The 23934-nt window shown below is 41.1% G+C and overlaps 1 protein-coding gene across 2 annotated transcripts in view; it reads left to right on the forward strand.

Annotated features, from left to right (window-relative positions):
* Positions 1-23934, forward strand: part of RPAP3 (RNA polymerase II associated protein 3) — a 49065-nt gene that overhangs the window by 7699 nt on the left and 17432 nt on the right. For both annotated transcript variants that reach the window (XM_074942153.1, XM_074942154.1), the window contains exons 2-8: positions 4633-4791; positions 9300-9440; positions 11735-11857; positions 15779-15906; positions 18007-18128; positions 18570-18640; positions 20016-20150. In XM_074942153.1, the coding sequence (XP_074798254.1) occupies positions 4639-4791; positions 9300-9440; positions 11735-11857; positions 15779-15906; positions 18007-18128; positions 18570-18640; positions 20016-20150 (873 nt within the window). In that variant the 5' untranslated portion in view covers positions 4633-4638. The remainder of the gene's footprint in view (positions 1-4632; positions 4792-9299; positions 9441-11734; positions 11858-15778; positions 15907-18006; positions 18129-18569; positions 18641-20015; positions 20151-23934) is intronic.

Here is a 23934-nt window from a genome sequence, read left to right on the forward strand (position 1 = left end):
ATTTCAGCTTCTTGATAACCAGTGTGGGGAAAAAAGAAATCACACAGCTCCCTTTATTGCATTCCAATAAGGTGAGGAGTTATTTTAAAAAACTGCTCACTATACAAAATGTTCTTCTGAACCGCAAAGGGCCATTACCAGGCCAATTTTAGTTTGGATCTTACCCACAATACCATGTTGCCAAGCAATCTTTTAGTATCTAAAACTAAAGGTTTATTAGAAAAGAAAAGGAAAAGAACAAGAAGAGAGTTGCTAAATGGTTCAAGTAGTCAGATACATGCATAAGAATTCATAGTCCATAATCAGGTTCTTAGCAATATTGGTAAGTTTGCTGGCTTGAAAGACCCTGTGGAACTATGGATGTAAAATATTAAACTGTTAAACGGTATACCAATACATATTAGTCTTACCGTTCATCCACCTCCTTCCGATCAGCTGGTAGAAGTCCTTACTGGGGGCAGGGCCTGCGTGCAGATCTCCAACAGGTTCTTCTGCAGTAGAGGTGCCATTTTGGGACACTGCAAGAGGTGGATTATGGCACCAGGAAGGAGCAGGCATCACAAGAGATCACTGGGAGCCCAGCCCCTTCTTAAAGGGGCCGAGTCGATATTAACGATATTAAAAAAAAAAAAGTCCCTCCAGCCCCACAGACCTGAGGAGAAATACTTGCACAGACCCAGGGGTGACGACCCTGGCGGAAGGATACTACTCGCTAGACCAGGAAATGCCTGGCAGCGCAGGGAAGCAGGATGAGCAAACTACCAGTCCGGGGGCTTCGCAGGGAATGGCCAGCCAGGCAGGGGGAGCACATTTAGGGTGGGGCTGCAGGCCCCGTTGGGGGATAAAGTAGTCCCTGGCCTCCCGCCTGTGCCACTGGAAGGGGTTTGGCTGCGGAGGGGATGGCGCGCTGATTGGTGCTGCAGTTTCAGCTGATTATTGAAGGGAAAGGAAGCTGCTGCTGGGGTGGCATTGAGCATCTGTGGAGGCCACATCAGCACAAACTAAGTACCTGGGGCTCCTCTCCCTTTTCCTGGGTACTGAGGGTGCAAGCGGGTGCAGGGCCCTCTCTACTGCCCTAAGCTCTCCTGGCTATGCCTGTTGTGTCACCCCCAGTATGAGCTCAGCTGTCCTTCCCCATCTGTCCAGGACAAGGGAGAGGGGAGACATGCCATTGTAAGCATTGTGAGGTCCAAATTGGTTAACCGGTTAAATGATACAATTTTTATTGTTTAAATGGGTACTTTTTAAAATGATATTTACATTCCTGCCTGGAACACATCCAAAGCTTGGCTGAGTCATTCAGTCCTTTGTTCAGAACTTCAGTTTGCATAGAACTTACTCCAGAGGCAAGAAGCAGGATTGAAGATAAAATGGAGACGATACAGCTGCCTTTTATATCCTTTAGTATGTGGCTTGCATACAGCATCACACCTCACATCAAAATATCCCATTGCTCAGTGATTAGAGCCCCTTCCTGAGATTTCAGATCCTTCCTGCCAATCAGGCAGAGGGGGGAATTGAACCTGAATCGTCCACATCCCAGGTGACCACTGCGCTAAATATTGGAAGACAACTCCTCCTTTGAGCAGATTTTGAATGGGACCTGATCTGATAGGTACCCACAGTCCATCTACCGGATTGGGTTCTGCACACAAGATAGGCAAATGAATACCTATCTTCTCCCAGTTTGTGCATCACTCTGGCGTTAGGCATCGAGATGCCTGGAGTGAGGCAGCAGTGTAAGTTCCCAGAGGCAGGAATTAAGATGCAGAGGTAACCTGTAAACTTATGCACCAAGTAAGTTTAGGTGCCTGTGGGGTTTGGTGGGAATTTTGTGAATCATGGTGAAGTTTAAAACTGGGTTTTAGGTGCCTAAAGCTGAATTTTAAGTGCCTGAATTTAGGTTTAGGCACTCAAGTGCCTTTGTGGATCGGGGTGTAAGTGACTTGCCCAAGATTGCACAGGAAGTCTGTGGCAGAGCTGTGAATTGAATCTAAGTGTCCTGACTAGATAACGGAGGGAGAGGAGTTATTTTAATTAAGGGCCAATGTGGACACAAGAACAAATAGATATAAACTCGCCATCAACAAGTTTAGGCTTCAAATTAGGCAAAGGTTTCTAACCACCAGAGGAGTGAAGTTCTGGAACAGCCTTCCAAGGGGAACAGTGGGGGGAAAAAACCTAACTGGTTTCAAGACTGAGCTTGATAAGTTTATGGAGGGGCTGGTATGAGAGGACTGCCTACAATGGTGTGTGGCCAATGGGCAACTGCTAATAGCAAAAATCCCCAATGGCTGGAGATGGGACACTAGATGAGGTGGGCTCCGAGTTACTACAGGTAATTCTTTCCAGGTATCTGCCTGATGGGTCTTGCCCATATGCTCAGAGTCTAACTGATTGCCATATTTGAGGTTGGGAATTTTCCCCTGGCTCATCTGCAGCATGGGGTACAGGTCACTTGCAGGTTTGAACTAGTAACTAGTTACTGTAACTCTGTAACTTTAAGTCTTTAAACCATGATTTGAGAATTTCAGTAACTCAGCCAGAGTAACTCAGTAGATGGGTGAGGTTCTGTGTCCTGCAACGTGCAGGAGGTCAGACTGAAGATCAGGATGGTCCCTTCTGACATTAAAGTCTATGACACTCCCAATCCAGTGATTGGTCTACCATAGACCATCCTTTCCTCCCCACTTCCCATATGTATGTAACTGTATATGTTAATTTTAGCAGCATGTCTTTTTATCACATGCTTGAGGAATCCTATGCCAAAATATCATAATTTGTTCAGAAAGGATCCTTACCTTGTTCACCTGGTTAAAGGCTTCCCTAATTAATATCTCTTATTATCCTCCACAGGTTGAGAGGTATGAATAGAGAGACTTTAGTATGCAATGGAATTCCAAGGTCTTTGCTTAGGTCCCTATCCTCCAAACTCTTAAACATGCACTTTACAGGGTTCTAAATTAACAGGATCAGTGCTGGAAAGGGACCTGAGCATTGGTGTGCTCAACTCAATGAAGACCTCTGCTCATTTGCAAAAAAACAAACAAGATGTTCGGAAGCATAAGGAACAGGCTATAGAATAGCAAGAATAAGAGAAACAGAAGAGTGCCAAATTCAATACTAATATTTTTTTCAAATAACACATAATTAGATTATAGAACTCATTGTAACAGGATGTCAGTGAGGCCAAGAAATTAGCAGGATTCAAAGATATTTATATAGATAGTAAGAATAGCCAGAGTTGTTATAGTTAATGGTTACCAAAAAAATAAGTAGGGATATAAAACTTCATTTGTAAAGGTTTGAAACAATTTCTAATTTTTACAAATTAGGATGAGACCTTCATGGAAGACAGATTATCCCACATCTGTCTATTACTGGGTTTCTTGCAGTTCCTCTGAAGCATCTGTTGCCAGCCACTGGAGACAGGATACGAGACCACTGGTCTGATCCAATGCTGCAATTCCTACGTTCTAAATTCATTGCAACGATTTAGTAAAATGACCATGGCATCATTCAGGATAGTTCAAGGAGAGCATCTGTTCAGTGTGCAGCAGTAGTCAAAAACAAGCAAAAAGTTACACTGTATAAAGAATGTGGGTTAGTGATCATGAAAATATTATCTTTATTTTAGGTAAGGCTATCTAATGTTAAATTCTGGTCATCCTGTCTCAAAACAGATATACGAGAAATAGGAGTCTAGGACTCTGAAAACTTTAAGGTGTGGCAAGAGTAAAGAGATTAGTAGTATCTAATTGAGAAAGTATAAAAATAACAGGGGACATAATGGTAATATACAAAATAGTGATTGGAATAGTGGAGAGAGGCCCCATCCGCAGGCACCATCCCTGCATCTCCCACTGGCCTTGGTTCCCAGTCAATGGGAGTTGAGGGGGCCGCGCTTGGGACAGGGGCAGCGTGCGGAGCTCCTGACTGCCACTACACATAGGAGCCGGAGTGGGGACACACACCTGCTTCTCGGGAGCTGCATGGAGCCATGGGACGCGCAGAGCAGGGCAAGCCCCCGACCCTGATCCCTGGCTGGAGCGCTGAAGCCAGACCCCGCTTCCTGGCAGGAGCTCGAAGGCTGGATTAAAACATCTGAAGGGCCGGATGTGGCCCCTGGGCCGTAGTTTGCCCACCTCTGATCTATAGAATGAGTACTTTTTATAGTTGCAGATTTTTTGTTAAATGTTAACTTTAAGAAGCCAATTTCCTTGTTTTTTCACATAAGATTGTGTGATTACAACATTTTGAAAAATTATTGAAGGCATATTTCCTTTAATACAAGATCACATAGTTGTCACCTTCTGGATACTTCCTTGACTTGCTCCTTAAAGAGGTGATACACCTTATCCACAATAACGAAAAACAAGACTTGTTTCTTTTCAGATGTTTCAATATGTCAGAAAAGTTATAACTTTCCTTCATTTTAGTAACTTGTTCTCTTCTCATTTCCTTACTTTTTCCTACAATGTCTTTGCTCATACTGGTGGGAAGATTCAGTCATCCATGCAAAGTAATTCTGTCGAGTTCAGGCATGATTTTTTTTTCATTTTACAGAAACTAGTTTTTTCAATAATTGCTTTTGATTCTCATCAAAAACCTGTTTTTCCCCAAATTCAACAGGTAACAATGACTTCACTGAATAAAGCACTAGAGCTACAGCTGCAAATGAAGCAAAATGCTGAAGAGCTGCATGATTTTGTGAGAGAATTAGAAAGCTGGGAAAAAGATATTAAGCAGATGGATTCTGAATTGATGAAACAGAGTGGTGCCCCAGAAGAGGTAAATTCAAGAGTCCAATCTCAATATTAACACAGCTATTAATAAAAAATGGTGGTATTTGTTTAATAATTTATTATTTAGTTTTGTTTTTCTTTGCACAGATTAAGATCCAAAGTGATTCTCATTTTAATGTTCTAGGGATACATTACTGCTGCTCCTCAAGGATATTTCATAAAGACTAAGGATCAGTATCTCCTAAACCCCCCCTTTTTTTTCCTCACCAGCAACATGTATGATCAAAGTACATGCAATGCTACCCTGCTGTATGTTTAAAGAATTTATTTATGCTGGGCCAAATTCTACCTTGCACTACAGGCTGTCCGTGGCCCCACTAAGTCACAGGACCTCCTGGTCAGCCTCCTCCTGGCCCTGGCTAAAGTGGCCATCTATAAAACCAGGGTGAGGAGGTTGGCCGATGGAGTCTCCTGTGACTGTGGGGCCTATTTCCAATCCTCCGTCTGTTCACATCTCCGGGCAGAGTTCTTCTGGGCGGCGTCCACTGACTCCCTTGATGCCTTTGAGGAGCAGTGGGCGCTGTCCGGGGTTCTCTGCTCGGTGTCCCCGTCCGGTTCTCTTTGTTTGACCCTTTGACCGCACTCCTGTCCCTGTTGTTCATTAGTTGTCCACCGTAATTATTTGGTTTTCCAGGTCCTGTGGACCAGGATCAGGACCTTAGGCTGGGGGGATCCTTTAGCAGTGGGCGGGCAAAGCCTGCCCACTTCCTGGATCCCAATATGGCTACTCTGCTGTACCCAACTGGCCTAGGTCTATCTCACACACACACACATATATATACACACTATCTTCTTACTATATGTTCCATTCTATGCATCCAATGAAGTGGGCTACAGCCCACGAAAGCTTATGCTCTGATAAATTTGTTAGTCTCTAAGGTGTCACAAAAAACTACAGACGGAGTTGAGAGAGTACCATGTCACGACCTAACTATCATCATGGGAGACCTGAATGCCAAGGTCAGTAAGGACAATACAAACAATGACAGAGCAATGGGAAGACATGGGTATGGCACCATGAATGAAAACAGAGAAAGGCTTGTTGATTTCTGTAATATGAATGAACTATTTGAACCCTATTTGAACATCATGAAATTCACAAGCTGACATGGTGTTCTCCAAATGGCAAAGATAAGAACCAGATTGACCATATCAAGATCAATGGCAAATGGGGACGCTCACTGACAGATGTGAAAGTGAGAAGGAGTGCATATGTTGGCAGCGACCATCACCTTGTGACAGCTCCATCAAGCTAAAACTGAGAAGTATGGGTCCACCGAACAAGGGACATAGACGTTATGATATTGACAAGCTAAAGTCCCTGAAGCACAGAAAGCCTCCATTCTGCAGTTAAAGAACAGGTTTCAAGCACTTGCAGACCTTAATGAAGAGTAGGGGAATGCAGATGAGGAGATCAGCAAGAAGAGGGACAAAGTTATAGCAATTTATAAACAGAGCAGTGATGCCTGTGTAGGCTACAGGCAGAAGAGAAGGAAGGAGTGGATTTTACCCAGCACATGGAATGTCATAGAAACCAGATGAGCCCTGAAGAAAAAAGTTTTAGACACAAAATCCCAGAAGCTAAAGGACAAATACCACAAGCAGTATAGCAAGGTACACTGGGAGGTCAATTTGTAAAAGCAGACAAATAGTATTATATTGATAATCTGGCAACAGAAGCAGAGGATGCAGCTGCTTGTGGTGAAAAGGGAACCATCTGCAAAATGACATGGCTTATCAGTGGTAAATGGCAGACACCAACAAACACTCTTATCAGGAACAAAAAAGGACACCTACTCACAACTGAAAAAGAACAAGAAATACGCTGGACAGAGCATTTCAAAGAATTGATGAACAGGGAGCCACCTAAAGAGGAAGCAAACATCCAGGAGGCAGAAGATCTTGATATCAACACAGACACCCCAACTAAGGAAGAGATCATTCAAGCCATCAAATCCTTAAAAATGGGAAAGCTCCTGGCAAGGATAACTTGAATGCAGAATTGTCTAAGGTAAATCCTAAATAAGCAGCATGTATCCTGGCCCTTCTATTTACATCAGTGTGGGAAAGGGAAAAAGTGCCAAATGAGTGGAGCAATGGGGTTATAGTGAAGATATGAAAGAAAGGAACTCTCAGTGATCGTAATAACTGGCGTGGTATCACACTTTTATCTGTACCAAGCAAAGTATTGTGTAAGATTATAGTCCAGCGAATATCAGAGGCAATTGATAGTGTTTTCAGAAAAGAGCAAGCTGGTTTTCGGAAAGGGCATGGATGCACAGACCACATCTTCACTCTACGAAACATAATAGAACAGTGCTTAGAATGGCAACAGCAACTCTACATAAATTTCATAGACTTTGAGAAGGCTTTTGATAGCATTTACAGGACCAGCCTATGGCGCATTCTGCGGGCATACGGAATCCTTTCCGTACAATCAGCGTCATCAAAAGCTTCTGTTTCAACTTTACGTGCAGTGCTGATCACAGTGAGCTCAGTTTTGAAGTCAAAACAGGAGTACGTCAGGGGTGTGTCATGTCTGCAATCCTCTTCCACATTGCCATCGATTGGGTAATGCAGCGTACAACAGAAGACATTCCAAGAGGCATTAAATGGACACTTCTCATCCCTTGAAGACGTGAACTTCACAGATGATGTCGCTCTCCTGTCACATACTCAACACTATATACAAGAAAAAACCACTCAACTCAATGCATTCAGCCAGCAAATTGGACTGAAAATCTACCACAATAAGACAGATATCATGACCTTTAATATTGCCTCATCATTACCTATATGGATAGAGGATTATGTTCTCACCAATGCAGAAACATTCACATACTTTGGCAGCACCATCAGCCAGGATGGTGGAACAAGCCAGGATATCCGGAACAAAATCAGTAAAGCCACGAACACCTTCAGGAGCTTAAATACTGTCTGCAAATCATCAAAATACAACACCAAAACCAAACTTAAGATTTATCAGAGCTGCGTACTTTCAACACTACTTTATAGTGCAGAATGCTGGAGAATGAGAAAGTATGACATGTCCAAACTGTCTTCATTCCATACAATCTGCCTCAGAAAAGTCCTACATATCTTTTCGTCCAGTACAATCTCAAACCAAGATCTACTGACACAGTGCAGCCAAGAGGATCTGAGCACCATCATTGCCAGGAGGTGCTGGAGATGGATTAGTCATGTGCTTTGGATGGAAACTGATTCCATCACCAGAATAGCAATAAGATGGACGCCTGAAGGCAAGCAAAAACGAGTCCTCCTGAAAACAACATGGAAGCCGACTTGAAAAACATGGAACAACATGGAAGCCGACTTGAAAAACCTGGGGCACAGCTGGGGAACCGTTGAAAGACTTGCCAGAAACAGGCAGGAGGAGCTTCATCACTGCCCTAAACACCAGAGGTGTAATAGGAACATGATGATAATGAAATCCTCTTTGATGTACTCTTCTGAGAAGTCCTGTTGATATCACAGGGCTCCCTGCATTAGTAAGGCAAATAGGATTTGGCCCTCTACAAGTAAACTGATGCTTCAGTATAAAACTGTAAAAGAATTTAACAACCACTACAATATGTGGAGGTGTATGGTTTCTTTCTGTGCAGTGTAACTTTGTGTAGAATCCTGGATCCATTGAAATAAATTGCATAACTCCCATTGATGTCAGTGAGGACAGAGTTTCACCCTCTGCACTCAAATGGATAATTAATATTCGTATGAAATGTGCCACTGGCTTTTAAAATGTTTTATGTTTCAGAGGAAAGAAAACACATGGAGACTTAACAGAATCAGCACATTTCCCAGTCAAACATGCATGTTACAGATTTTTTTGCTCTTCTTTCCTTTTTATCCAAAATATTATACATCTATTTATGTCTGAAATTCAAATCCAAAAAATTAACTGAATCTTGTTTTACATAATCACAAAGAGGTTCAACCATGGTAAACATCTTAATGTTTGTATTTTTTATATTGCATTTAAAACTTCCTGTTAGATTTATATTATCCATAAGGAAAATCTTTGTCAGCTTGTGGAGCAGCATCAACATGAACATTATTTGAGTGGACCTACAAAGCCGGGTGACAAACAGTTTTCTTCAAAATGTTTTGGATTTAGGGAAACCTAATCTAAAACAAAACTTGAGCCTATCTTACCTCAGAATTGTGACACTATAAGGTCTTATGCACTTTCATTTACATTTATTTACAAAGATTTTCGTTTTCCAAAATACTTGTGAGCATTAAAGTTTACAGACTCTCAGAAGAGAACGCCAGTCATGTGTTGATAGTAACAAAAGCTGTACTGCCTTAAATCTGCCTTCATCTTTAAGACATGCAGTTTTCAATCATCCTTTGTTTTAAAAAATAAAAAAAGTATTTTACTGTAAATGTTATCCTATCTCATCTGAAAAAAAATCTCATAACTATTTCTCTGTTAAGTTAAAACTACACTGAAATAACTGTTGTTCTACCTAGAATTTACCACCAATTCGAAATGAGGCATATAGGAAAAAGAAGAAGAGCAAAGCTAAAGTACCTTCTAAGAAAACAACTGAGGAAAACAAAAAAAACAAGATAAAATCTTATGACTATGAAGCATGGGGAAAGCTTGATGTGGTACGTTATTCCAGTTATATGGTATACTTATCTCATGTGTCATGCCTAATTGATACTATTGCTTAATGTTATATTTCATTAGTGCCTAAAGGCCTGCTAGGTTGGTTCCCAATTGCACTAGGTATTGAAAAACAGAAAATAACACCCCCGCCCCAAACAGCTTACATTTTGGTCCTTGAAAAGATGTGAAATAGGATACTATAATTTATTTTAAATACATTAGGTGTGAATTATTCCACAGTAATTACGCCCTGCTCTGGCTCATATCATAAATTTTTGGCATTAAGAAAAAATGGTTTTAAAAATAGTGTTTTATTTTAAATGTAAAATAATTCTGCAAGTAGTAGTTCAGAGTAGAAGGAGAAGAGCATGTGAGGTGAGTATTTAACATTTTTATTGTAAGTTTTTATGGAGGTATTGGTTAAAGAAGGTGGTATACATATTTTTAAAACATTTTTGGCATCCCAGTTTATTACTATTATGTGTGAATAAGCTTTGTGATGAACATGTTTTTAAAACAAAATATTCGGAAAATAGTTTCTTAAAGTACCTGCCAAACCCTGAGTTCATGAGCTCATGCTGCTTCTGCTGCTATTGACATTGTAAGCATCCAGACCAATGCAAGAATTGTATTGAATTAAGCTGTTGTGTAAAGGCTGCATACATTCTGTTAATTATTTGGAATTAAACACATTTAACCTGTGAAAGTTTTTGGAGCTGAAGTCTTACTAGTGTAGTGTCTCTTAACTAGGTTCCTGAAGTGAAAGCAGCATCGTGTTTAAAAGGAATGGAAACCTTCAGGATACCAATAGGATGCCTCTTATGAATTTTAGTCTCAGGTTTCTCATTGGATATGTCTGACTAATGCTACACAGTTAGGTTTACCCAAGGAGGTAACAGCTTACAGAAGCTGGAGATTTGAGGATGGCTATTTTTAAAAATTAACGTTTGATTACAATTTTTTAATGTTTCTGTAGCTTTGAGGTAGATATATGCTTAAAATATATTTAAAAATAACTGATTAACTTTCGTCTGATGGGAGTCCAGTATTTAAGGTCTTTTAAAACTTTAATCTGATCTGAAAACTAAAATACTCAGTAGAATGAGTATTAAAATACTAAGCTCATCCCACTTCTATTGACATTTCAGAAAAGGGTAGAATCTATGTGAGGTTTAGCATGTTATCAACGATTAAAATGTTTGAATAAGCGTTGGGTGTGGAGTGGGTTTTTGGGATGACAAATATTTCCCTGTAAGAGTGAACTTTTTCTTTGCTGTGTGGTGCGTTTAGCATGGCTGTACAGATACTAAATGAAACATGGTAAGTGCAGAGAGACATCTTGTTTGTATATGAATAAATTTTTCCAAGTACAAAATTGTAAACTGAGATAAACTAAAACTAAGTGCAGTGAATACACTGTAATACTGTGAAACAAATCACGATTTTGTAATCAAAACTGCGTGTGAAAGCTTTTCATTTAATCATGACTTATTGTGCCACATACACATTTTTAAAAATGATAATGAAAAAACGATACCACTGTCAATTTCAAATGTTACGGTTTGGATTACGGATTACAAATTGAGTGGTCTCCAAACATACATTGCAATCCCTGTTGCAAAAAGCTGTACAATTCATTAAGGCCTGAATTCAGGAAAGCACTAAAGCATGTGCTTAAATTCTTTCTTGATTTAGAGAAACCTGAATAGGAATCTAAAATGCCTGATGTAGAGTGGACATTCAGGTAGTTCAGGGTTTTTTGTGAACTTCATGGAGTATGGCTGTGTTCTAGTCACAGAAAATAGTTCTGTATTTCAAACATTTTATGGTGTATATTTTCAAATTTATGCAATTTTATACTGCACGTACAGCTGTTACTAAGCACCAACCATAGCACCATTATCAGTGTTTAAATATCTGTAATAACAATGAGCATTTTATAAGAACCCAAATAGAATAACTTAGTTTTACTATTTTTAGTGTGTTGTTGTCAGGAAGTTGTTTTATTACCTTTGTGAATATTTCAAAATCAGTTTACAAAATTATAAGTCTATACATTCTTAGGCCTCAATGCTGTATAGAGATCTGCACAAGTGAACCCCTGTGGCTGAGCAAGATCGCAACCTTAGTTAAAGACAAAACAAAGTACTGCCAGTAGTATTTGTAATAATTGAAAGATGTATTTTTAAAAATCCTGTGTCTAGTTTGTCCTTTATCGATATCTAGTTATAATTTGTATGGAGTCGTGGATTATAATGAACATTATACACGTGAATTTATTTTGTGTTTTTAGGACAAAATACTTGAAGAACTTGACAAAGAAGATAGTACCCATGATTCCTTATCTCCAGAATCGGACTCTGAAGAAGATGGAATTCATATAGATGCAGAAAAAGCTCTTGCTGAGAAAGAAAAGGTTATTGCAGCATTAAATGACCCTTAAAAAAAAAAAATGACGCAGACATTTGAACATTGGCTGTTGCTTCAAGTCATTGTCCACATGGATTCCACTTCTGGTGAGCATGTGCCCATAACAGATTCTTTTAGACAGCAGTGTCCGTTGGGACCATGCTCATGCCCTACATACACTTGAACTGCACCACCCTCTCCACACTCATACTCTCTTGCCCCTGGAAAGGACATAAAGGGAGCAATGGGCCCAGTTATCCCTCACTTCTTTCTTACTGCTCCTGACAGCAAGAGAGAACTGTTGCAGTGTCCACATACTCCGTGCACTGACCTGTTAGTTGTCAGGATAATTAGCATTGTTTATTAGTATAGTTAGTTAATAGTTACTTTGTTACACCATTTGGCTCAAAAAAAAATTAGATTAGATTTGGAGTTTACCTGGTACTTAGTTGATATGGCTAAAACTAAATCCATGGGATTTAAAACTTGTCCTTCTTGAAAGGCAGCTATGTTGTTTAATGATGGACAGTCTTGGTGTTTCTTCTGCTGTTTCTTCTTGGTGTGGGACAGAATCCTGATAAGTGTTCAGTCTGTTCCTATTCCAAGAGGATGCACAAAGCCACTGACGCTCATCTTAAGCTCTACTTTTAGAGCACTAATGAGGGCCTCTTCAGAGCCCCAGGCTAAAAAGTCCTGCTTCCTCAGTCTATTTGAATGAGCACCCTGCTGAGCTGTGGCTCTACACCAAGCTTCTAGGCACTTTCTTAATCTAAAATTACTGAGTCTGACAGGACAGACAAGAACTCCTCTACCCAGTCATTGTCTGAAAGCGGTTGGAAGCAGCGCCGCTCCAGGATCAAGCACACACATGGTCACCCATCCTGGTGCCCAGTAAAGACAGACAAAAGACTTACCATGACTCAAGATATGATGCCCCTCAGGCAAAAGGCAGTTGATAACCCAGACTGGGTTCCTCTGTTGCCTTGGCACAGTTAGTCACCAGGAACTCATGGCACCATCTGAAACCATGGTCTTCATTTCCCTCAGTACTGCCATTGAAACATCTACACTTGAGCCTCGGTGCCCATGACTAAGACTTCATCTCCGCAGTGCAGATGTTCCCAGCAGTGACGTTTTAGGTACTCATTTGTATAATGGTCACCAGGCTACTGGAGTCACCCCTGCTATCTGCATCATTTAGCAGAGGTGCTTCTGCCTCAGTGCCGACTTCTGATGTGGCTATGGTAGTGATGAACTCACCTGTTAAATTCTGTCACTTGGTTGTGGGAGGACCCTAGAACACCTGACAAGATAGCTTTCCCCATTAAAGGAAGCATATTCATTTTCTTCTTGCCCTTCAGAGCATAGCAGGAAGATATCTCCACATACACCTCACTCTTCCTCGTATAAACCTTACTGGTCAGATTCTAGAAAGTGCCATTATAGGCATAGACATCAGGAAACTTGAGGAGAACATTCTTTGTGGCTTCACCCCCATGGCCTCCACTCCTGTGTAATTCCAGGACACCTTGTGCTGCCCTTATCCTCACTCTTCTCCTGCTCTGTAGTTATATCTCTCTCTCCTACAAGACCCCATAGATTTACTCAGCAGGGTCAGTTAGTACAGTCTCACAGTCTGCAACAACAAGACCATGACAATGAAGAATAGCAGCTGGAGATGGAAGAACACTTATTCTAAACAGCAATTCCTTCTCTTCACTTCTACTCCTAGTTAGATAGATGATTTCAGGATCTTCTGAGAGCTTTTAAGGCACACAGCAGATATTTTAGAAATTCCGGTAGAGGTAGTATAGGAAAATCCACACAAACTACTAGGTATCGTGCACTCTTTCATGTCTTCAAGTAGCCTTACCATGCCCATTAATGAAGGCTTGTTAGAACAGCTAAAATCTTGTAGCAGACCCAAGCACCAATGGCACCTAATTCCAAAAAAGCCGACAAGCAATATCAGGTTTCCTTTGAGGGATCATTGAGCCCATTCTGCCTTTTGATGTCCTTGGGTGGGTGGGAACATCACAAAGGTATCTAAGGCACAGATATGGTCCCAATGGATGCAGCTGAAAGGATCTGATGTCACATGCATGGGACACATGCACACCAGAAGCAGAATCTGGGTGGACAACACAATCTCAAAGAACCACAGTTGCTGTAGGTTAAGTAACCATTCTTTTCTCTCTCCCCTCCAATTTCAGCTAGGATGTATGTCGTCTTCATTTTGCCAAGGCCCACGATTCCTTATATTCTTCTGAGTGAGAAGATTCCCTTCTGATCTTCGCACAGCATTTAAGTCAACTTTCTGCTTGTTAAAGGGGCTAGGTTGTTGAGACTGAACCTCCCTATCTTAGATATAGCACAGCTATAGAAATACTGTTCTGTCTCTCCTTCCTCCACCACCTTGCCAGCATTTCTCATCCTGGACCTAAAGTAGCTAAATCTAGGAGTGAGAGAGTAGTTCAATCTTTGTCCATAGGTCTTATCTTCTGTTGACTTCGAAGAAGGGTGCCAGTTCTGATGGGAATCTTTTTTTTCTCCATTTGTTTATCTGCTCCTCGGGATTTGAGGTGGGAACACCAACTCACTATATATGACTGCACAGAATTCAGATGGTACTGACTCTTTGTCACTATCAACCTTGGCTGGACTTGAAAGTCTTCATATCCTGTTGTCGATCTCCTGACCTTTCCGTTTCTTTTATGAAGCATAAGTTTTTGATTCACTGTCTCTCAGTTCTGAGCTTCCAGCTTACCTGTATGAGTCTGCTGCCTCGTACAGCAACTGATCCCTGGGCTCTGTATCTTGCAGATTTGGTAATCTTGTGAGGCGGCAGCAGGCTGTTAAGAGTAAAAAAGTGTGATGGGTCTGTTGTCTTCCTTCCTAGAGATTGTGTTCCCACAACTGTCCTAGATCCAACCATCTGAAAAAATAAGAACCATTACTTCTGAATTTCTCTTATACACTGTCCTGTATTATCTTAGTCTCTCTCATTTATGAGTTAACCTTATGATCACTGTTTTTATTTGTGGGACACTTTGTTCTCCCATTATAGATTGGGACAGTTCATCTTGACTGATGGACTGGACAAATATTCGTCACAAGATTTTACATTGGCTTATTTCCTGTACCACTATTATTTTTGTAGCAAATTTTTGTTTTAACATGCTATGTAAATTATTATTGGAGTATTTTTGGCAGAAAACACATTAATGTAGAAAATATACACAACTCTCAGGGTGCGTCTGCATTCAGAGTGGTGTCAATTGTGTCTTAAATGTTGCTTTAAAATCTAACCCAGACTGACTTTTCTGAATGCAAATAGAAAGCTGCTTCCATAACCGTGGAAACAATTGCAAAACAATAAGTTCTTTATCCCCATCTCTTTTCCAAATTATACTTGGGCAAGCCAATATTCTGACCTCAGAATAACTTGTAACATAAAAGGAAAATACAAAAGATACTATGGCATGATATCATAAACCTTCTTGGAAAGCTAAAATACTGTGATATTTGATTGGATTTTCACTGGTAACCTATGAAGATATTTTAATAATTACGGGAATTCAAGCAGCAGTGGTCTGTATTAAATTTAGTCTTAACAAGCTGGATGACCTTGAAATAATAGTTTAGGACAAAGTAAACCATTTTTATTACAAGGATAATAAAAATTATTGACTGTAGGAAGGTGAGAAACATTTTAGACTTTTTTTTTTTAAGTAACAGACTAATGATAGCAGTGCTTGGAGACTTTAAACTGGAATGTTTAACCCAAAGTATAAAATGCTTGTTCTCTTTGCACCACAAAATTAAGAGACTGAACTGAAGTGAGTACAAAATGTTTCTTCAGCAAAACACTGTACTGTGACAAATTGACAACAAGCTGCTGGTTTTTTTGTTTTTTGTTTTTAAACAGGGCAATATGTACTTTCAGCAAGGAAAGTATGATGAAGCAATAAAATGCTACACAAAGGGGATGAATGCTGATCCGTACAATCCTGTCCTCCCCACAAATAGAGCATCTGCTTTCTTTAGAATTAAAAAGTAAGACTTGTTATCCAATTTTTTCTTTGGAATACTATTTTGCTTTGAATTGTAATCATAAATATATTGTTTGTCATACTAAGATCCACAGGTCTGTTTATGTGCATTTTCAGCCAGCTTGCAGCTTTGGAGGTAGAATTTGATTTGCCAGGATGGAAAGTGTCTTTTTCTGAAGTTATCAGTTTCAATCTGCCTCCACAGCTTCAGACTGGAAGTCCCAACCTCCCTGTTGTAGAGTATTTGAGTGAAGACCCTTTTTTGCCCTCTAATATAGCCCCAAATTTTCACAGTGCTTCCAAGGCTTCCCATTTTTGGCAGAGGGAGATTGCTTTTCGCCCTACTGCTGAGGCACTGTGGTGTCTATAGACCCTGCACACCTATTATATTGGAGTGCATCGTAAAAAAGAAAAGGAAAAAATATTTGTTTCTTGGGGATCATCTATACAAACACTTAGATTGCAGCAAGCTGGGGTGTAACTAGCCTGCCGCACACCAAGTGTCCATGTGGACCCTGCTGCTGCACATTAGCTGTTTCCTAGTATGCTTTAATCTGCCCTGTTTGGGAATAGATTAAAGCGCACATGGGAATTTCTAGTATGTGGCAGCATACACGCTAAATTCCCTAGCGCAGTGCTTCTCAAACTATCTGATGTGGCGGACCAGCAATTCTTCTTCCAATGTGCCAGGGACCAATACCATATTTGCCAGGGACTGGGTACCATATTTGTGCCATATTATTATCATATTCGCATAAGCATGTAGCACATCAGATCAGAAAAACTAACATTCTTCACTGTATTAATTGGAATGGCAGTGTGGCGTACTCGCGGAGATGTTCCTATTTAAATACATTGAAGACCGACTGAAAGACTGTGCGTCTGTGCGACTATTATTCATTTACGATCCAAGAAAATATTATTTGAACATTTGCAGTAATATTAATTTATATCAGATACAATATAATGAATATAATAAAAGTTGGCAGACATTTTTTAGGGGGCTTATCCGCTCCCACCTGACAACCTGCTGCAGTGTCTTTTTCCTCCACGAGCTCCGCTGATCAGTGCAGATGCTGTCAGATTTCATGGAGCAACACCACCAACAATAATAATTAATCCTCCTCTCCCCAAACCAGGGGATGGCAGCCAAGCCCCAGAAATTGCCAGAGATGAATGAGTCTTCTCCTCATTAGTGTGTCCGTGGGCTTTGTCTGCTCGGGGCTGGTTGGGGGGGCAGCGTGAATGGATTGCATAATGTGCAGGAAACACACACCTACATTACACACACTGCAGCTCATGCAGCGCCTCTCCCTCTCCGCGGCATGGGGGTGGGCAATGGCAACAGCCGCAGCAGAATCGCTGGCAGCTGCTGCTGCAACAGTTAGGGTTGAGCCAGCATGAGTCGGGGCAGTGCGCGGGGAGCGGAGCGGAGCCAGCGCGAGCAGAATGCGCTGCCTCGGGTCCCAGGCACCACGGACCGTCAGCCAATGGGTCGCGGTCCGGCACCAGTCCGTGGACCACCACTTTGAGTAGCGCTGCCCTAGCGTACTTCAGTCTGCTCCCATTTCAAAGCAGGCTAGGTTAAAGCTCACTAGGCAACATTTAGTGCACAGCAGTAGTGTCTGCATGGACACTTAGTGCACAACAGTTTAGTCTGGGGTTGATTTACACCCCAGCTTGTTGTGAATTAAGTGTTCATGTAGACAAGCCCTTACTGCTCCTTTTATCAAGTACCTCAACTGAGATCTAAACCTCATTTCTGGGCATGATCCAGGCAGTTTATTGGGAATTCAGTTTGGGCAGCAGGTATTGCTCTAGCCTCCTCCAGATGTCAGGAAAAGTCCCAGCTGTTTGTTTTTTGCCCTTTTACTCCCAAAGGGGATTACCATCAGAATAGTGCTGAAAATACTTTGAGGAAGAGTCAGAGTTCCTGTCAACAGCTAATGCCGAATACCGCCCCTCTACGCATCATCTTTATTTAGAGGGTTAATGTCACTGAATCCCCCCAAAATGGACTCTCTGATGTTCTGTCATACTTTGGGTAAATGTTTCTCTTTAATCTAAATTGTATTCAAAATAATAATTTCCAGTATTGTTATAGGTTTTCTGTTGCCGAATCTGACTGCAATTTAGCACTTGCACTAAATAAGAATTATACAAAGGCTTATTCCAGGAGAGGAGCGGCTCGCTTTGCTTTGCAAAATCTTGAGGGGGCCAAAGAAGGTTAGTCGTTTTGGTTTTTTAAACAATTCTTATTGTACATGCAAACTATTTTATACACTGACTACACTAAAGCTTCTTTTTGTAGATATTTGTTTTGTTTTTATCCCTGTTGATAAAGGACTCTTGATTTCCATTTTCAAGAAGAAATCAAATGGGATGCCAGATCGAGTTTATCTGGCAAGTTGAAAAGGGATAGTAAGTCTAAATAAGAAGAGTAGCTACAAGTAGTATATGAAATAATAGGATTTTTAATGGCTTAGAATAGTAAACTGTGTGACATCTTAAGCCAGCTAGCTAGGTTTTTTTGTAGTACCACAAAATGACTTGATAGAAGCTGTTAGTTCACATTTTGGTAATACTTAAATATGCTAGTTTCTAATTTCTCACCTGTAATGTTGTTATATAAAAATATGTAATTTTGATGTCCTGTCTACTGTTTAGATTATGAAAAGGTTTTAGAACTGGATCCAGATAACTTCGAAGCAAAAAATGAACTCCAGAAAATCGATCAGGTAAGAGAGAAGAATCGTTGCTAAAAGTCTAATAAACACCTTTTTTATATTTAACTTGATTCACGATGTCAAAAAAACCCTTTGTTAATTTTATATTTATGGTTTTAGTATATGGCATATTTCCCCCCAGGATTTTAAGGAAGTTTTTAGTCTACTTCTTGCAAATTTATAAGCATTGATCAATGAAATGGTAGCTCATTGACCTACAGTGGACTAACCCATATAAATCTTGGTGGAAAAAATAGTGGATACCAATATTCTGACTATGTCATGTTTCTAACCTGTTTTTGATATCTTAAACAATTTTCATCCTCCTATCTTTTCGTGTTTTTTGTTGGTTTGGTTATTTTTTTAAATATTTCTGATCAGTCCAGCACAAGTCACATAGTAGCACTGTATATAAGTGGACGAACTTTACATGTTCTGTTAGCTACAGAGTAATTCTGGCTGAACGTATGCTTGAGTGCACTCTACTTATGCCTCAGACTAATTTTTGTAGTTGGGAAGCGTGGTGAGTGGGTGTAATCATGGCAGGAGATCAAAAATCTGTGGATTAAAATCTATGGTAGGTCCACCACGCAAGCAGTGTACTGAGAGAATGTACATTATAATGAGTTGTGATAAATACAAGTTTCTCGGAGTCCAAAAATATACCCCTGTTATTTTGGAAGCATTTGGAAAAGTTACTTTTAAAACCAATCTTCACCCTTTAAACATTGTAATGAACTTGAAAATGATTTGCCAGCTGGAGCTGATGTTGTACAGACAGTGCTGGGAATAAGCTACAACTGTGCTTCAGAAACTGGAACATCAGAATAGGAATTTTACTGCCCTCTGCTAAATATTTTAACAAAAATCAAAGTTGTGCTTCACAGAGACGCTGTGATGGAAGCATGTGGTAGGTAGACACTTCAGCACAATGAAGAGCTCTAGTCCCTTTTAAAGAGCTAGTCCCTTTAAATGTTTTTATTTCTTACAGTGAGAAATTGTATGCAACCAAGTTATAACAAAGTAGCTTCCTTAAAATGCTTTCCAAGATAGTTTTGATTAGACTACAAATTGTGATATATTCCAGTTGAAGAAGAGTGTGTGTGTGTGTGTGTGTGTAGACTTGTCTACATGGTGCCTTAGTCCACACCAGAAGGGACGTAAATTCTAATGCGTGCCAGCATGTTGCACACTAAATGGCCTGTGTGCATCCTGCTGGCATACACTAAAAGATACCTAGTCAACTTAGTGAGTGACATGTTAGTGCACATTAGAATTTACACTCTTGACTGGTGTGGACAAAGCCACCGTGTAGACAAGGTGTGTGTGTGAGAGAGAGAGAGCGAGAAAATGAATTGAATAATATTGCTGATGCTATCTATCTCAGGCTCTAACATCAAAAGAAAATTCACAACAAAACGAAGCTGAAGAAGTCGGAAAGAAGCTTGAATTAACAGAAGAAGAAAAAAAGCAAATAGAAGAGCAGCAGCTCAAGCAGAAGGCTATTGCGGAGAAAGATTTGGTAAATCACATAACCTTTACACATGAGGGGAAAATGAACAAAACATTTACTCAAGATATGTAACATTATACTATAATTTTACTGTGCAAGTATGAACAACAAAAGTACATAGTATCTTTTTTTATCTTTGTTCTTCATTCCTTTGTTCATCTGTACGAAGTGTGTATTTTTTAAGGGTGTGAGGTGGGATTTTATCTGGCTAGTGCCCATTGTTTATTATGGTTGAGTGGCTTTTGTATTAAAGTAGTACCAGGAGACCCCAAATGGGATAGATGCCATTAAGCTTTATGTGAGGCAATATACTAGTACATAGTAAAAGTGTATTCCCGCTCCAAAAACCTTACAATCTAAGAACCTGATTTTGCGATGTATTACGCATAGGTTGACCCCAGTGTGCCCAAGTGGAGTCCCCATTGCAAATTTGGGGCCTAAGATGAAATGAGGCAAAGTGGTTACAACAAACAGGGAATGCGGGAGGTTGTGGGTAACCCTGACAGGAACATGTGGTGCCCAGTTAGTTGATTGTGATAAAGAAATAAAATAGATTCAAATAAACTGTAGGGGCCACCTACCTACCTATTTATTATAAGTTTGCATTTTCTTATTGACAAGACACACTAACTGGGTCTTGATGTCGGATTTGGAGGACAGAGTAGTAGTTTTCTGGACTAGTTTGGGGAAAATCCTCCACGCTTGAAGGGGTGATTTGGAAGAAGGTGTTGGGGGAGTTAATAATTAGGTTATTAAGGATGGGATTATTGAAGGGGCAGTGGGTTATGCAATAATGTACAAGAGCAGATAAATAAAAAGGGATGGAAATCTGAGGGGCATTAAATGTGAGGACAAGAAACTTTAATCTGATGATGCTTGAAGAAGGAGTTAGTGGAGACAGGGCTGGATTAGGGCATATTCACTCTGGACATGACCCTAGGGACGTGGCTCCTGGAGTCCCACAATAAAGTCTGAATTGTAGCCTTGACTTAAAAAAAAAAAAATACAAACCCTGCTTCTAGCCCTCAAGGTTATTAAGAAAGCCTTGTGAATGTAAACATTGTGGTGTTGATGGAGTGATGTCTGCCTGAGTTTGCCTGCAGTCTGAAATGATAGTTCCAAGAGCTGTGAGTTTATCCATTCATCTTACAGGGTGGTTAATACTGAAACCTGCTGCTTTGAGGGGCCTCACCTTCACCACCTCATCAGGGGACTCTGTGAATTGCTGAGGGATTTGTAGGCATGGTTCCATCATGTGCTAGACTGGTGTTGGAAGGGGGCTGACTCCTCATTCATTCAGGGCAGAGCCATTCTGCCTGAACACAGGGACGAGGGTCATCAAAGGTAGTAGTGGCAGGGGCTTCTTGTGTGGAAGGCCCCTCCCACCACAAGCAGGAGTTTTGGGTGGCATGAGGGCATAACTACAGCATGAGGGTGGGGATGAGCAGGGGGTTCTCCATGTGGATGGGCCCTGGATTGCCTGAGAGGAGAGAGTCAAAGAGGGAAGGGAGACATAATTGGAATGGACCAGGAAGAAGATTTTAGAGCATCATTTCAAATGGAGTGGCCGCATTGGATGCTGGGAAGCTCAGCAAGGAGAAGATGGCAGTAGGGAAGATAGGTGCCAAGGTTCCAAGAAGAGGGTTCTAGTAGTGTGGAGAACAAGAAAAAGCCAGATCTTGGAAATAGTATGGGAGGAAGAAAATTTGGACGTGACCAGGCTTTGTGAGGGCTAGAGAGAGGGCAGAGTTGAAGATGGCGCCAAGGTTCTGGGCCTACATAACTCTCCGGATCGTGGTGATGTCAACAGTGACAGAGTGAAGAGGGTTTAGAGGGAAGATAAGTTTCATTTTGCTCAAGTTGAGTTTAAGTTGATAGTAGACCTCCATGAAGAGATGTGAAAGAAAGGGACTGAGTGGCAAGGGTGGATGGAGACAGGAGTGTAGATGTACACTTGTTACTAATTGACATAAATAGCATAGGTGAAATCATATGAGCGCTTAAAGTATCCAGACAGAGAATGCAGAGGAAGAAGAGAAATGGTCAAAGAGTGGATCTTTGTAGCAGGAGGAATGAGGTGTTTCCACCAAAGGAGATGCTAAAGGAAGGCAAGGAATAACACTTTCATGAAGCAGGATATGATCAGCTGTTAAAAAAGCAGCCAACTGATCAAGGAGGATGAAGATGGAGTAGAGGTCCTTCAACTACTGTTATGAGTTCTTTAGAAACTTTGATAATTGTATGGAGGTAGATTGGAGAGAAAACTAGGGTGGAGTTGAAAGAGAGGAACTTAAAGCAATGAGTTTAGAAGCTGAGGGCTAATGGTAAATGGAAAGATAGGTTAGGGTCAAGAGTGAGTGTTTTAGGATGAGGGAGACCATAGCAGGCTTATGCTTGTGAGGGGAAGGAACCTGAGGAAAGAGAGAGATTGAGGAGAATGGTAAAGGAGGAAGTAAGAGTGGGGATCAGGCGATAAAAGATGGGGTCACTGGTGCAGATGGAAGAGTTGGAGAAAAACAGCGTGTGTGAACCTTTGAAGTTTTGATCTTGAAATTGAGGAACTGAGGTAAGATGTAAGAGAGCTGGGTTCAGTCCCTGGCTCTGCCACAGAATGCCTTTGGACAAGTCACTTAATTTTACTGTGACTCCGTTCCCTATCTGTAAAATGGAGTTAATACTTCCGTAACTTATAGGGGAGTTGTGAGGATGAATCAATAAATACAAGGGAAACACATGGATATTCAGGCAATTTGGGGAGTGATTAAGGGTGAGGTGAAACATTAAAGTACATAGACTAGGAGGCAGCTGCAGATTTGGCCCTGGAATAGAACTTGGCTTTTTTTTGTTTGCTGGGTTGTAAAATACTAAAGATGTGCCTCCTTGCTGCCATTTTCAGGGTCTCCAAGAAGGACAATGGAGAGTGTCTTCTTTGGAGCCATCTAGAAAAAATCTCCACAATGACTCCCTTATCCACTGTACTATCCTCTCCTTCCAGCAAGAAGGCAGAGTTGGATAAAAACAAAGGCAGTAATTGCCTGTCTGCTATCTCTTGCAGCAAATGCTGCCTTTCTTGTGTTGCTGGAGTCATAAGCAGAAATGAGGCTCTTAACTTTCTTTTCTTCTAGGTTTTTCTTCTAGGTTTATTGTGGGGTGAGAGGGTGGAAGGAGGATTGTCTCCGAATAAAATAATTAGGAGCCTTTTTTAAAATGGTCTCTTTTTCATCATTTTTCAAGGCAACAGTGATGCCAGGTATATTTTTTTCAGAATAGCCATAATAACTAGAGATACAGACTTCTATAGTCAGGGGGAGGAATTGTGCATTGACAAAGCATTTTGTGATCTGAAGATGATGAGTTAAAGGGCCTACATAGAGAAAGAGGATCTCTTGGCTTTTCTTACAGCTAAGTCATAGACCAGGGTGGCCAACCTGAGCCTGAGAAGGAGCCAGAATTTACCAGTGTGCATTGCCAAAGGGCCACAGTAACATATCCGCAGCCCCCCGTCAGCTCCCCTTACTACCCCCAGTGTCTCCCACCCGCCAGCAGCACTGCCGATCAGCACCTAACCCTCCATCCCTGCGCCTCCCACCTGCCGCGATCAGCTATTTTGTGGTGTGCAGGAGGCTCAGGGGGGCGGTGGGGGAAGAGGAGCAAGGGTGCAGCAGACTCAGGGGAAGGGGCGGGGGCCTTGGGGGAAGGAGTGGAGTGTGGCTGGGGGCTGGGGCAGAGCTAGGGTTTGAGCAGTGAGCACCCTGTAGCACATTGGAAAGTTAGCACCTGTAGCCCCAGCCCC

Source organism: Natator depressus, chromosome 1 (assembly GCF_965152275.1).
Source record: "Natator depressus isolate rNatDep1 chromosome 1, rNatDep2.hap1, whole genome shotgun sequence".
Taxonomy (NCBI): Eukaryota; Metazoa; Chordata; order Testudines; family Cheloniidae; genus Natator; species Natator depressus.